The sequence below is a fragment of the Larimichthys crocea genome, chromosome XIII, assembly GCF_000972845.2.
Source record: "Larimichthys crocea isolate SSNF chromosome XIII, L_crocea_2.0, whole genome shotgun sequence".
Classification (NCBI taxonomy): domain Eukaryota; kingdom Metazoa; phylum Chordata; class Actinopteri; family Sciaenidae; genus Larimichthys; species Larimichthys crocea.
Window position 1 is genome coordinate 15,013,367 of NC_040023.1, and position 16,226 is coordinate 15,029,592.

Sequence of the window (16,226 nt, forward strand, 5' to 3'; positions counted from 1 at the left end):
ATAAAACTGAAAATAAAATATTAAAAATAATAATAATCTAATGGCACAAAACATAATAGTAAAACAGTCACAATGGCCATTTTTCAGCTATATACTTTGCATATTTTAAAGACATTTTCCTGGTTTTACTTTTATTTTCAGCACATGCAGGACTTTAACTTGTCATAACACAAAAACATATTTCTATAGCGTGGTATTAGCTCTTTTGCATAAGTAATGCGTGTGTACCACCGCTGTCAAGGCTCTCTGTGTCTCTGTATGGATATCTACACCACACAGAACACGGAGACAATAACAAGGAAACCGTGAGAGCATCGTGTCCTGAGCACATTGTGGAAAGCAACACAATACATTCAGCTAATGCAACACATTCCATAAGAGGGAGCAAGACCTTGGGTAGACACAGACCAACAACAGCACCACAGGCGCGTGGCGGGCTATTATCTAAGGGCAGGTTTTTCTTATTTGTTAGTTTTCAACTGTGAAATGAACAACTTCAGCGGGGCATTAGAACAAATTTCAGACAAGATAGAAGTGCACTCTCCCGGGCTTCCCTCCATTCTCTCTCTCAAGGAAAAGTGTATTCCAGTCTCATATCTCTTCTTTTTTCCCCCTCTCCTTTAATATCCCCAGTATGTCCTTGTTGTTTTTCAGTTCCCCCTCCTCTGTTCCCTCTCTCTGTTCTATCCTCTCTTTGCTCCAGTGTGATTCGCTCCAAGGGCCTCAGGGTGGGATAGAGTGAGGGGTGTTATGGTGTGTGACCTCAGTTTTCTACACAGTTACTCATCTGCTCTCATCCTGCTTTCCACAGAGTGTATGACTGTATACGTGTGAGAGTACGTGTGTCTGCTCTCATTATACTATATGACCTCCCCCTCCATCTGTTTGGATGTAGGTGTTTGGGGACACGCCAACCCCAGCGGAGAATGTCAGTTTTCTGGATATCCTGAGTGACCCCATCCCTGAAAAGCACTACAAAGAGACAGAGGTACATACTGTACTGTGAGAAGCATACGCAGCCACATAAAGGCAAAAACAGATTTAACTGTGTGTAGAAAAACATACTGAGCCTATTGAGGTTTTAAAGCTGTGTGATTAAACTATAGGAAAAATTATAAAAATATAAATTGTATTTCTGGAAATACACTTAAGTGATTAAGTGAGAAGATCAATAACACACTCACGACTGTTTTAAAATAAAAATACACCTCCCAGGGGCGACTGGTAGTGTAGTGGGTTAAGCGGCCGCCCCGTGTGTGGAGGCTATAGTCCCTGCTTCCTGTCTATCTTCAGCTGTACTATCAATAGGCATAAAAGGCCAAAAAATAATAATCTTAAAAAAAAAATACACCTACCGGCATCTTATTATAATCTGAAACAAAAACAATTTGTTAAGTTGCAGAAAAATGGACATTGTATCCGTGACATCACCAGTCGGTTTCTGAAGAGCTGTTTTGAAGCTCAGCACATGTGGCTCTCTCATTTTAACATGGGAACTGCAGTTTTTGGCTTCACATTCACGGCCGCAGTGGTTGCAGCTTGGGTTTTACAGCGAGTTACACATGCTAACTATCACTTTCCGACCAGTGGCTCGTTACAGCACATAACTAATAATAATTTGTACAGATTTGGGTCTTAAAGTGAGCCAGCCTAGCAGTTGTAACCTTCTTTGTTAGTTGTTATGCTAAGTGAAGCTGATCTAATCACCTTCTGGCCGTGGCTCCATTCTCGTGTTATTAATCTTCTCAACAGGAAAGCAAATAGCAAATTCTTTTCCAAAATGTAGAACTTCTCTTAAGAAAATTCATTAGCACACACAAGTGCCAAATACACACACCTTTTCCCTTATTTATTTTTGCTTTACTGCGTTGTTGTGTTTTTTGCTTCTGAAAAGAGCATAAATCAGTAATACACCCACACAACTCTTAAATCTGCCTATCTTCATTCCCTCTTCACCAACGTTTTACACTTCTTTACTCCCTTCAAGTCCTTGGAGAGAAAGGTCACTTCACAGATCTGGTTACACAGAAACATGCAGACATCAATACACATGCTACATAAACAGGCACACACAAACAAAATACCACAGACACACCAATCTCATAAATCAAGTGACACAGTGAGAACATAAAATCACAAACACTTTCCAATCATGCCAAAGATGCATAATGTGTGTTATCACACTTCCCTCTTATGGGCTGTGTTGAGCAACAACCTGCTTGCACCTCCACACATATCGTCACACACACACACACACACACACACACACACACTCACATCCACAGTTTACCCCTGAAAACGCCTCACAGGGACAAAATTTCTGCAGAGTCAGCAAGTGATGTATAGACCCACTGTTTGCTCTGTGCAGGACCTGAGTCGCTGGCAGTCAAGTAAAACTGGTCGAGGGCCTCTGGAGAAAGGCTGGAGAGACGACCACAAGCCCATTATGTGCTCCTATAAGAGGGTGCAGTGCAGCTTTGAGGTGTACGGCTTCCAAACCAGGACTGAGGAGTTCATACATAAAGTGAGACAGTTTGTTTTTCATCATCATTTCCTTTCCCTGTGCTGACGTAAAGAGGGTGTGATCAAGATATGAACTGCAGTTAATATTACAAGCCCGTATAGATGTAATACAAGGTGGAAAAGTTTTAACTTAATTAGACTTTGTCGAGTTCTGCAGGTTCAAGTCTTTCACTTTGTAGATTTCCAGTAAAAGGAATGATCCACAGCAGTCCTCATTTGTTATTCAAATGTGGCGTGTGTTGCATTTTGACACAAATAAATAATTACCACAGTCATTTCCGACATCCCAGCCAAAAAGCCTGCTGGCCTCCAGTGACCTCTGCATCTGAGTTTTGTGTAATCCACCATTAGGTCACATTTATCAAGAAATTTGCTGCATTGTTTTTACACCACAAAACAGTAGGAGTGTCTCTGTTCTTCTGTCGCAAACAAAGGCTTTCAAAATGTTTCTCATGGCGAACAAAAGACGTCAAACAACTGATGAAACGATCACTTTCAGCGCATTTTCCCTCCACAATGAAGCAAGTAAAAGCAGAACTGACAACGCCCTTTTCCCAACATTGTTTCTGTAAAGAGCGTCTACGAGAACGTGGCTTCAGTTTTGACAAAGGCTAGCGCAAATAACCATTGAGATAAGACGCTTCACTTATCTCGACCGTAATCTAATTAGTTTGATGTGATTACACAAAGGTTGTCATTATTCATGAGTGTGCAGGCATGAACTGAATTCATTGATAGACAAAGTTATCACCCTTATTTTGACATAATGCGATAACAAGATTTAATATTTCGTAACATTTCTTTCTTCTGCCAAGTTTTTGTTTCATTATTACCATCGTTATTATTCCAGGTCATCCGAGACATTCTTCTGGTTGGCCACAGGCAAGCAGTAGCGTGGATAGACGAATGGCACGGTGAGTACATACATGCATACATTAATCTTATTATTAACAGATACAAGATCAAACGTTCAAAAGAATGCAGTTGTATTTTTAAAAGATTTTACCCTCAATATACACATACATTTAATATATGTGTCCTTTGTTATTCCCACAGGGCTGAGTTTGGAGGAGGTGAGAAAGTACGAACAGGCGATGCAAGAGAAGACCAACAGCAAAGTCAAATCCAGCCAGAACAACACAGGTGAGCTTGCAACTCCTGACCTGTACTGTACTGAAATACCACAGTGGATGGGAGGGGAGACAGATGGGGGAAGAAAAAGGGGAGAAGGAGGAGGAGGAGGAGGAGAGAGAATACAGCTGGATGTGAGAGCAGTGAAGGTAAAGAGGGCGAGAGAGAGGTGAAAACAGGGAGAGCAGATGAAAAGAGCAGCAAGTTTGAAATGTGTATTTGTGCTCTGTGGTAATTATTCTTGCATTTAATTTCAGCATAATGAGCAGCAAATACAGCAGGAGATGTTCAGAGGAAGTAGGGAGGGAAAAACTTGCACTGATTCCACATTTTACAATAAATCTTCACAAGTATTTTGTATTATTTAGCCTTGCATGTTATCCATGGCTGTCAACACGCTGCAAAATGCTGTGATATGGAGCAACAACTCCGTAACAGAGTTGAATAGAGGCTGGTTGCACCATTAGTGCCTTAGTTGTGCCCTACAAGTACCCAGATGGCTGGTGTACATCTGTGGGAGTAAAATGGAGAGAGGAGAGCAGTCAGAAGGCATTTCACAACACAAGGAGCAGCGAGGAGGGAGAGACAGAGGGTGTATGCCCAGAAAAGGACGATAGAAAGACAGATGTAAGAGGGGGGAGAAGAGTGTAGGCTGGCTCATGAAGTGATAATGCCACTGCGTCGGTCTGATAAACAGTGTAATGCAGCCACCTGCTGAACTCTCCACATCACCAGCCCTCTCAACATAAATAACCAGACATTGCAGCACTTAGCTGCAAATGTCAGCCCTGGTGGGGGTCTGTGTCTAGGCATATGTGTTGTATCGTGTGTGTGTGTGTGTGTGTGTGTGTGTGAGCGTGTGCATGCATGTATGTGCGTGTGTGGTCACCCTGCCCCCTGCTGGTTAGTCTGGTGAACCTCAGCTGGATGTGAGAGATATCAAAGGTAGAATTCCCAGTACGGCCTGTATCTCGCTGCCTGTGCTCTCTCTCTCTCTCTCTCGCCTTGTGTGATGATGAGAAACATCAAGCTGCAACAAATCTGCAGTCATTGCTCAACCTGCTGCAGCTCGCTGCACCGCCAAGGCCCTCCTACAGGCCAAACACTGCCACTGCATCCATCTCTGCACAACCTCCTGTAATAGTTATCAATTCATTCATTTCATTCATCTGCTGTAATAAAAGTAAATGGGTGTCGTTTACTCTAGAGAGTCTAATAAAACATCAGGTGTGTGAGCTGAATACCAATAAGAGATTTAACTAATGTGACTCTGAAGATTACAACACAGATCTTAACTGTACTTAAATAAACCGAAAACTGAAACACAGCTCTTCCTCTTTTATCTCTGTCTTGTTGTTTTCGTCATCTCATGTGTATCTTATTCTTTCTCCTCCTCTTAGTTTCACAATTTGAATTTGCTATCTATCTATCTGTTGTTCATATTCCAGGTCCACCGCCTGCCTCTCGTCCCGCGTACTCTCGCTCCATCTCTGTGACAGATGAGCGTTCCCTGAAGAAGATGGGAGTGACGACAGTGACCATGTCTGACCCCTCTGCCTCCTCTTTGCCTCACAGCCCTGTTCGCCTCAATTCCACCCCAGAATGATGCCTCGTGCACAGACACATGTACAGCGCGCACACACACACACATACACACACACACACAGGCCAATGTCAACATTCACCTTTAGAGTCGTGATGTTATTTCTCAAACAGTAACACACACACATTCAAACAGTTACATCAGCATCAACCTAAATGGAATAGTTCAGATCAATACTTCTACAGATAAGCTTAGTTAGCATAAAGACTGGGAACAATGGGAAAACAGCCCCCCAGTTTTACAGGGTTGATGTCCTGGGAAATGTATTATTACTACTAAATTAAAAATACTAACAAATTATCTTTATATGTGCTGCTGCAACCGTTAGAGATCTGATTTCCTTTGTGCCAAGCTAACTGGCTGCTGTTTACCGTACGGATATGAAAGCAGTATTGGCAGAGAGCGAATAAGTGTATGTGCCAAAATGTCCTTTAACATTGTTGCAGAAATATTTTTATCCATGTACATAAGGTGTCATAAACCGCTCAAATGCACAAGAACATAACATGAATCACAACGTGCCTACTCAGACAATTTCTACTGTAGCCTTCATGAATCCTTCCAGTGTATTCAACAGCCTGTAAACCCGGTGCCATTTCAGTGCTTTCTCTTAGTTCCTCAGCCACAGTGGTGCTCACGACCACCAGCAGGGCTCTCCGATTGTTTCCCAGCCCCCGGCCAGCAGCCTACAGACAGATGCATAAGGAGTTTAATAGAGTGGATCTAATGAGAGAGCAGAGGAGAACTGGGGAGGCTGTCAATGCTATGGATCTGTTCTCCTCTCCACCTCAGCCAATAGGTCAGACCAGGTGTATTGACAGAGGGCAGTGAGGCGTTGTATTGGTTCCTTGATCGCTTAGATGAGAGCTGCAGATGGGTCAAGCTAGGGATAAACTTCAATTACGAGTCAATGATGTGAGCGTTTATAAGATTATTATCTAAAAAAATTTTAATGGACGTTTAGAGGAGAATGGGTTTCCTTTATCAGGGATCAAAGATGAAATAATACAGTTTGCCTTTTTTGTAAAGATATTCAGTTTTAATCGAGAATAAAAAATGAATGAAGAGTAAAAATGTATATGAACATTACACTGTACAGTCTTTTGTAATGGATTTATATCAATAAACAATTTCTTTCGAGTGAGAACGTTCACCAGAGTCCTGATATCTGCCTAGATAAGCGAAAAAACTGACTCACTGCACACATTATAAGCCACATTTGATCAGTATTGACCTGTAAAAATGGACCAGCTGCTGGCACATCACAGCCCTCGCATGTAATCTACTCACCAATTTCACACTTGTGTGCCACGTGGAACCAGCAGCAGTGGACATGAAAAGAGGCAGCCACTTGGTCTAAGACCTGGTTTGGCTCTGTAGCTCGGTGGCGTTTTTTATTCTCCGCGAGACGACGGAGAATAATAATGAATGTTTAAAAGATGCAAGGTTCCGAGCTGGGCATCTGTGCACATCTGTCATCGCTGTATCACTTTATTGTTCTAGACTTAAGGACAAAAGCTCGGGCTTGTCACGGAGAGACTTGTAAGTTCTTGTGAGTGACAGACACGGCAGCTTCTTTCAAATGGTGTACTAAATAGATTGCATAATGGGGCTCATTATGGCTTCTTTTATCCATACAAATCAAGAGCCAGCATGACAATTTGTTATTAGCATCCCGACAAAGGGCTTGAAGACGTGCATTCACGTACACACACACAAACACATAAACGCAAAACTCTTTCTTCTCAATGACTTTTTTTTTTTTAACAGTAGCAGCAGGAGGCTGATATAAGAGAGCAAGTGCTCAGCACAGCCAGGAGTGTTCACAAGTGCTGCAGAGGGAGCACAAACTGCCAGCTGCACTGCATTAACATTACCTCTTTCTCTTTTACTTCTTTGTCTCTCCATTAAATTTTCTCTCTCATTATTGCCGTCTCTGCTATTCTTCTCCGTTCTCTCCGTCCTCCTCCTTTATTCTCCCTCTCTCATTCTTGAAATCTCCCTTGATCTTCTTTCTTTCACTCCTCTTTATCTGTGTGTCCTCATCTCCGTTCCTCAAGAGGGCCTCTAAAGAAGATGTACTGTGTTCATTATATGGAAATGTTCCCCATGATACATTATCATAGATCCTGACCCTGTAGCGCTGAATCATCCTGCTATTCCCAGTTCGCTTGTCAGACCCCACAAATAGCATGGTGGAGGAAAGACGGGACGTTCTCCAACCAGCTGGCTGCACCACATTCACCTGCCCCATACTCCTATATTACTTTTCACGTGATCTGGGCACCTAAATAGGGAAAGAGGACAGTGGAAAGACAAGAAGAAACCAAAACAAGCAATAAATAATACAGTTTAGATAGCAAGACAACGAGGAGGAAGAAAGGAACAAAAGGCAGATGTGTGTGTGTGTCCGTCTGTACGTAATTTCTCTTTCACCTTAATGGCATTTTGCCTAACCACGCTGATGTACGAGCTCCTCTTCCAGATCAATACACGGTCCCCATTCACTAGACAGACAGTAATGCAACCGCCTCATTTGTTTGACGATGTGTGCATGTGTGTGTGTCCATGTCTTTCAAACTGGTCCCCGTCCCCTCGCTGTGTCGTATCTTTAACTCAGCCGTTAAAGGAGAGTGACCATTAAGCCAAGTAGTTTAGCATGTCACTAACTTAATCGCTAGTCCACATGCCAACATTGATTTAATAAGGGTTTAATGTGTGTGTGAGAGAGAGACTGAGAGAGGCAAGTGGTTGTACAGATATACAACCTTTACAGAATGAGTGTTAAGCAAATTAAAGGGCAAGTTAATGTTTATAACTGTGATAATCTTGTAAGAATATTTACCTCCCCTATTGTGTAGTTATCTGTGTCTGATACGGCATGTGTGTGTGAATTCCCACGAGAGCAAGTCTTGCATAAGACTAAACGGTGAGGCCAAGATGCTTGTGTTCCCTCATTACAGTGTCAGCAATACAGTTTTTAGCCCACTCAACCACATAAATGACTTCAAATCCTCTGTGTATTAAGCCTCACCACTGGGAACCCAATTTGTAACCTCTGCCCAGTAATACGTTAACTGGACTTTATCTGGGGACAGGCAGAGTGTAAAATTCATACAGTATCTGAGAGAACTAATTGAACCAATTAAGAAAGTGAATATGGATTACTGTGGGACTGAGGACACACACATCCCCTCTGGAATAGAGTTGGAGACCACTGCTTTCACGCGATAATGATTGTCATTGCAAATGGATGGCGGTGCAGGGTCTCAATGTGCCGCGTAACACAACTCTCCCCGAGTCGGCTGGCTTTGCATTTACACTGACTGTTTTCATTTCCTTAGCAGTTGATCCCAGGGCTGCTATTCTGGGGCAGTAATTAATTGCATGCGGGTAAAGGAAAAGTCAAGGATAAGTGTTTAAAACTGTTCCTTGCCTTGTACGTAACGCTCACATCACACACAAACACAAAGGCAGCACTCGTTTTTTTTTTCACATTTGCTAGAGGAAGCAAAAAGCAAATGAGTATAAACAAGAACATACGCACGCAGAAACTTGCACAAAAATAAGAGCCTTGGGTACTTCATGCTTTAAACATCTTAATCAGTAAGCTCATAAAGCCTTCTGATTTTAATTGCCCCACCATGACTATTAATTACATAACAGCCATTGCATCGAGCATGTCCATATGTTTGCTAATAGGAGTGGATGGATTAGAATAGTGAGTGGAATACATTAGAAGACAATGTTTTTTTTTTATTATTATTAATCTGCAACGGTAGCATTACATTTACCCTCCAGGATGTTCATACAAACAACAGCACTTTCTTGTGAAGTTAAAAGAATGACACAAAACAAAAAACATTTTATGAAGACATTTTATTTGCAATTTCACTGTAAAACAAGAGATACTCAAGCGGCAACTAATGCAGAAATGCTGCCTTTCCAGGTTATTTCTTATTGTTTGTTGTATTGATTTATTAGTTCTCTTTATTGATGTATTTTAATGATTACAGAGGCGGCTGCCAGTAACATTATATTTAACGTTATATTTAACCACCTGAAAATAATAATCGTTTCCTTAGAATGAGAGCTTTATATCTCCAGAGAGAACAGGTCCTCTTCCACCATAGGCTATGTTGGACCGCTGTATTTCTACAGTAGCGCAAAACAGACAGCAACTAAAATTAAACTTTTAGCTTCTGAAATATTTTTTTTATTGTTTAAAAGCCGTTGTTAAGCTTAGAGTGTTTTGGCTCTGGCTGATCTTGGCAGTCCTGCCTCTTCCGCCTCCTGGCTAATCCAAAAATGGGAAAAGATGTGAATCGTCAGTAAACCTGAGGCGGCTGAATGAAGCATGGATGCCACGCTGCTATTGCATAAAAACAAGTGAGTCATATAGAAAAAAAATCCTTAGTACAGTTGTCATGAACAAGAAAATTATAAAGACCATAACAGTTTTTGTACCAGATGGTGAACATGTTTATTTCTGCTGTGAAGTTGGACATTTTAACATGAGGCCTTATGGAGACTGACATGTTCTGCAGCCAGCCTCGAGTGGATGTTTGAGGAACTGCAGTTTTTGGTACTTTTCACTTCACATCCATGGAGGTTGGCACTTGGTAAATACACAGTCCACTCCATTATAATCTATTTGTCTACTATTAATCAATTAATTTTTATGATCTAGCATACCCGATCCTCTGGTCCTCTAGTCTGGCCTGTATGCATGAGAGAAAAGAGACGATATACAGCAGAATATCTGAGCAGAAACAAGATTTCCAGCTGAAGTGGTTGTTGATGGCCCCTACTGACCGGTTAAGAGGAGTGAGGAGTCAGCAGAATGGCGGTATAAACCAAAGCAGTCAATAAAATAGGTTTTTCAAATATTGCGAAACACCGTAACCACAAGAGGTCCTTGAGCATACAATCATAAATGTGCTCAGAAATATATTATGCTGTAGGGACCTGTAGGTGTTAGTCCGATGGGTCTAGTAGTATGCAAGATTAGCTGCAGACAGATACACACACACGGACGCGTGAATACATGCACACTCTCACACACATGATCAAACACATCATCCCCTCCAGGCTTACACCAGCCAGAGATAATAAACCATTTCTGGGATCAGCTACTACAGAAATACAGTAACTGAGTTTAGCAGCTTGGGTAAATTAGCTGCCTCAGCTAGATTCTCACTACCCTAACATGCAAACCTACAGTGGTTGTTTTCAGTGTAGAAACTGTAATGCGATAGTTTGTCCTTGCATTTCTGTCAGGAAGACTACATTTATTTTGTACTTATACTCCATCTCTCAGTGTTTAGTGCTTCCAGCAGATGGAAACTTTACAAGAGCCTACATAATCATCCCAGGAAACTGTTCCCTACACAATACCAATAAACTTTATAATCCATCATCAATTTATGACCCTGTCAGCCAACACTGTAAAGCGACCAACACAGACCCATGCTGTGCAGCCAAGCCAGCAGTTAGTCGCACATGTACTTTGTCTTAATACATAAATTAGTATCATGGACCATGTTAGCTGGTGAAGTAATTTGGTAAACTATAATCCAGTCATAGTGTTTTGCTAGAAATTACACTAGCAAGGCAACAACAAAGTGCGAGTGAGTTTTACAATTTACAGGCCGGATCAGCTCAAAATCAACCAAAGTCTCTATGTCGTTCGTGTGTCTGACTTCAGACCAGCTTTATTGGCTCTGTGAGGCTTGACATGGCTGATTGCGGAGTCTATCAAAAATAAAACTGTGTATTCTCGGTGGAGCCGAAGCCAAATATTATGATATTTAAGCTAACGTTAAATATCATAATATATTTCACATTTGCAATAATGTTAGCTTTAATTCCGGACTTGGTGTTGGACTCTTGTCCAGTAGTAGTCCAGCTAGTGTTGTATTGTAAACGCTGTAGATAGGTGATGAGAGAGCACATAAATGTTACATCCTTAATCCTAGAAGTTTCATCCCGAGTCCCTGTCCATTCATGAATTAACAATAAAATGTGATTAAAACATCCAATTAATACAAAAAATGCCTGACAGTCTTACATATGGTACCTTTAAGATCTTTATAACTGGCTGCATGATAACATTATGTTAAGCACTCTGTGGCCCAAGTATCTTAGTATAAGCATAGTATTCAAGAGATGAATGTTTTTATGCACTCTCCCATACCGTGCCATTCATGAACATGTTGACAGGTCCCTCCTGACTGATCGTACAGCGGCACACGGCTGGATACATGTCAACAGGTGAGGGGTTCGCTTGACGGTTCAGGATGACACTGAAGTGCCAGTCCAAATGCACATTGGAGCATAAGTACCGTTTCACTTCTCCCAACTCACTTGTCACTTTCATCCCTCCTGCAGTTTGCACTTATTTTTCGTAGCTCATGGAGCACCATTACTTGTAAACAGAGAATATATTTTATCTGTTTGGGACGTGGAAGTGTGAGCTGCCCTTTCTGTTCACTCGGTTTCAGGTTAAAAGGCAGACTGGTGTGCTGTTTCCCTTTTAAAAAGGGAAATTACTTTACACATCATCCTTTCTGTGCTTTAAGTTTATCAGCGTATTACATGAGGGATTCACATTGTTTTAAATGTTTGTAACTGTATATGTGTGTGTATTATTTGGGGATGTAATTTGAGGAAAAACTAATGTAATCCTCTGACAAACGGAAAAGTCTTAGACAATATGGTAATGACTACCCAAGCCTTAATTCCATATAAACGCCCACATGCTTTTTATTCTCCTGCTGCTCACATAACATCTATTACAACTTTCCATAGCTCTAGGCCAAGCTTTCCTCTCGTCTCTCTCTTTCTTCTCGCCCTCCATCTCTCTCCCTCTTATCTGCGCTCATATTCCAACTTTGCCACCGCGCTCTGTTTTATTTCCGAATCAAAGTAATGAAATGGATCTTCACTCAGGTGATTTCGTAGCAAGCGAAGAAGGGGCCTGTCATTACTGCATCATGCAGAGGGGACGATGAGTGAAATGAAACACAGGAGCGGGAAGTGAGCAGAGAATCAAAGAGACCCAGCTGCTTACTTTTAGAAGTTCCAGCTTGATCTACAGCCGCCGCCCTAAGGAAAAATCCACCCTTGAATACTCTTACAGTATAAGTCATCAATCTATGGCGTTCAGTGGATTCCAGGAGTTCGTTTGTCTTGGAGTGTTGACATTTTTACTCTACCGTGGATTTCTTTGTGAGACGCAATCACATCTAGAAGAAGCTCCTGTGCTTTGATTCACGCCTGTCTGTCTCTGATATTAAACCTGACCTAGAAATATTTTAACATGACGTCACATTGTCTGTGTTTGGACAGTCATTCATGGGAAATCAAGACGGCACAGCCACGTTAACAGCTCTGTTCAGCAAGTAGCTGTGTAATATTTACCATCTTCAGCATTTCAGTTTATTCTGTTAGCATAAAGTGGCAATATCCATGTCTGTGAAGTGAAGCCAACGCAGAAGTGCTAAAAACTGCAGTTCCCTGGGGCGACGTTTAGCTCAGTTGATAGAGCAGCCCCCCAATGTGCGAAAGCTCAGTCCTTGCTGTAGAAGCCCAGGGTTCAAATCCGACCTGTGGCTGTTTCATGTCATTCCCCGTCTCTCTTTCCCCGCATTCCTGTCACTCTTCAGCTGTCTCTATCAGAGATAAAGCTTGAAAAGGCTAATCTTTAAAAACAACAAAAAACTGCAGTTCCCTGGAACAGCCACTTGAGGCTGGCTACAGAACAAGTTAGTCTCCATAAGTCTTCATTCAGCCTGCCTCAGGTCTGCCGATGATCCACGTCTTTGTCCATTTTTGCATGAATGTCTGTCGAAGATCAATGGCAATCCATCCAAAAGCTGTTGACATTTCACTCAAAAGCAAAAATGTCAACTCCACGGTGGGGCTAGAAGAAAAATCAGAGGATCGCTGAAGTCAGTAGGAATCATTCTGTGGAGACCACAAGTGTATGTCCCAGATTTCATGTCAATATGGTCAGTGGATATTTAAATCTGGACCAAACCAGACATCATTTTACTTCCATAAACAGCCAATCTGACTCAGAAAAGCAGGTTGCAGCTGCAAGAGTTTCTTTTTTCTTTAAGCTGCATTTGTTGAAAACAAGTCATTGGTAACATATGGTGCTATTTAATTCATTAACTGAAATTTCTATGAATTCCCCAAAGTTAGTTGGGTGGAATGGAGCTTAAGCGTGCCTGCGAGCCTCTGTTATTGTGGGCCACTGCTTTGTGCTGTCGTGTCTACCTGCTTCACGGGCCTATTATAGAGACATCAGGGGAGTAACAGAGGCCGACAGAGACAAACAGGTCACCCTTACCTGGGCTGCAGGATAAACGATTTCCCCTCCACCACTGCGCTACCTCCCTTATATTTTTTCTTTCTTCCTTCATCCCTCCATTCACTCCTTCATCAGCCCTCTTCTCCTCTACTCTACCTGTTTGCCATTTGACTGCTTCTCTCCATCTTCCTTTCCTCCCTTCCTCCACCTCTTTTCTCCCCCATCCCAACCCCATTTGTGTGCCCCGTCCTCTCTCCCATCTCCTCACCCCACCACACAACAGAATTAATATTAAAAAGGTGGCTGTGCATGTGTATGGTTAGAGGGAGGGGGTGATGAGAGAGGACAGGGCGTACAATGACCTTACTCTCAAATCGTTGCCTCATGTACAGCAAGCATGTCCTTGTTGCAACACCATAACAGCTCCAAGCCCCAGACCACAGCGCGGCATAAACAAACACTGACTGTTTCCTCTCAGTCTCTCTCTCTCTCTCTCTGCAGCAGCGTTCGAACGCTCATTATCTACCCTTAAAAATTCACTCAGTTTGCTTGGTTGACATTTAACAGAAAGTACAACCGATATTCCATTCTTGTAGCGTAGTGTTGCAGCCGAGTATAACACAGCTTTTTTAGGTCTGACACCTCAGTCAGGTGGAATAAGGAGGAATAATGTGCCCGCAGCCTGTTCCTCTTTAACTGTCATAGAAAGGAACAAATGATGTCAGACTCTGTTGCCACTGCTTCAAAGATGCACATGTCCTTTTAAAAAGCCCTGGAGCTCTGGCATTTAACATTAACACAAGACAGGTGCCGTCGTGCATTCAGCTCTGTGTCACCCGCGAGTCCTTGCGTATTTATGCATGCAATCTCATCCGCTGATATATGATCACATGCATACTGTATGCGTAAATGCATAGGTGTGTGTGTGTGTGTGTGTGTGTGTGTCTACTACCATGGCATAAATCATTGGTGCTGAGCAGGGGGCTGGTGCTGCTCTCTTCATCTGTCTCTGTCTGCAGGGGTGAGGTATTTTACACTGATGATAGGGCGAACGGAGAGAGGCGAGAAAAAGTGAGCCATGCTCGAGTCATGTGGGATGGACAGAAAAATAAATGCTGTGGCATCGAAGGGCAGCGGGCAGCATGCGCATCATGTGAGTATGTGGAGAGACTTGGAGGGGGGGAAGGGAAGGGATGCGTCGAAGCCTTTAGTTCACATAATCTGCATCTCTGCAGGGCCTGTTACTCACTACCTAAGATCTGCTTCTGTGAAATATACTCTGTTATCCAGTGCTGAAAAAATAATGCTGCCCATATAATGTCTCTGCATGCAGTCCTCTCTCTACTGCACACTGCTTACCCGATTCATATGAATGAATTCACCTGGAAGCTAGAAACTCAATGTCTGTTTGGTCATTTTGTCAGTAATATGAACACATTTGGATCAGTCATGGGCTACATTTTTTGTTCCGTCTACATGCAACATGGGTTTTAAGCCTAGGCTCCATCTGTGGGGAGAGCAACTGGCTGTCCACTGGTTACCTCTCTTCAATCAATCCTGCTCACCTCCTCTTAACAGGATAAACTGAAGCAGAACAGATCCTGAACAAATGTATCCCGTACCTCCTAATCAGGTTGTCACAGTGACGAGGGAAAACACCCGTCGACTGTAAAGCGCCGAGAAACTAGCTACTGCATAGAGCTGAAGTGTCCTTGAGCAACGTGATGAATCCCTAAAATATCCAGGGAATGTTCCCAAACTGACCCTGCAGAGAGGATTTACATGTAACAAACTCACTTGCAGCTGGTGTGCACATCATACAGCTTTGACAGCAGCACCGCTGGACACTTTGCCTCATTGGGCAGCCTCTGCTCCGTCTACACCCGCAAGAAACTGAGAGAGCTTAGTGGAAAAACAATTCAAAAGCTGGAATAGGTTTTGAGCCCCCACATTTATAACTTGTGTTGCATCCCTCATCCCTCCTATCAATTTGGATTACAGAGTTTCGAGACTGAATGACAAAGACAGACACGAGGAGAGAGTGTTGGCATGTATGGGTCTTCCATTGAAGGAGAGGGGGGTCATGCTTGGTTGACTTGGTTGTTAAGGTAGAGGGAGCAGAATCTGTCCTGACAGACAACCAGTCGCTTGCCACGGAGCAAGATTTGGTTCTGGGTTCTGAGATTAGCTCAAGCATAGCAATCTCGCCTTGGAAGCACTCTGGAGGGCTTAAAGAGGCAGCCATAGAGCAGCAACACAACTGTGGAATGGACAGAGCCACGCCAGGACGTTTGTTTTTTGGCTCTAGATGGGGAACTTTGTATTTTTCGTCACCATAGTTCCTTTTTCACACACTCATTTAAAGATATTAAAGATATCAACGTCCCGAGTCTCATTAAGCATCCACCAAAGTCTGAGTGAAAATGAATGTTTATAACTATTAGAAAAAATCCAAAAGCAGCTCATTTTGCTTTGCAGATCACATTTTCAATGACATCTCTCTCCCTCGCAAAGACCGTCATGACAGCTAAGCAATGTACTGCTGTGGAAGGTGAAAGAGCAAAACAATTTTTGCCATCTAAAACAATCAGTATTTATTTATTTCAGACAAATCAAGTGTTTTTTTGGTTGGCCAAAAGAAAGAAACTTAAA

General features: G+C 42.4%; 1 protein-coding gene across 1 annotated transcript in view; it reads left to right on the forward strand.

Annotated features, from left to right (window-relative positions):
* pitpnc1b (phosphatidylinositol transfer protein cytoplasmic 1b) overlaps window positions 1-6,401 on the forward strand; it is a 14,388-nt gene extending 7,987 nt beyond the window's left edge. The window contains exons 6-10 of the mRNA XM_010744397.3: window positions 896-988; window positions 2,369-2,524; window positions 3,374-3,437; window positions 3,580-3,666; window positions 5,103-6,401. Of these exons, the coding sequence (XP_010742699.2) occupies window positions 896-988; window positions 2,369-2,524; window positions 3,374-3,437; window positions 3,580-3,666; window positions 5,103-5,260 (558 nt within the window). The 3' untranslated portion in view covers window positions 5,261-6,401. The remainder of the gene's footprint in view (window positions 1-895; window positions 989-2,368; window positions 2,525-3,373; window positions 3,438-3,579; window positions 3,667-5,102) is intronic.
* Window positions 6,402-16,226: the final 9,825 nt, after the last annotated feature.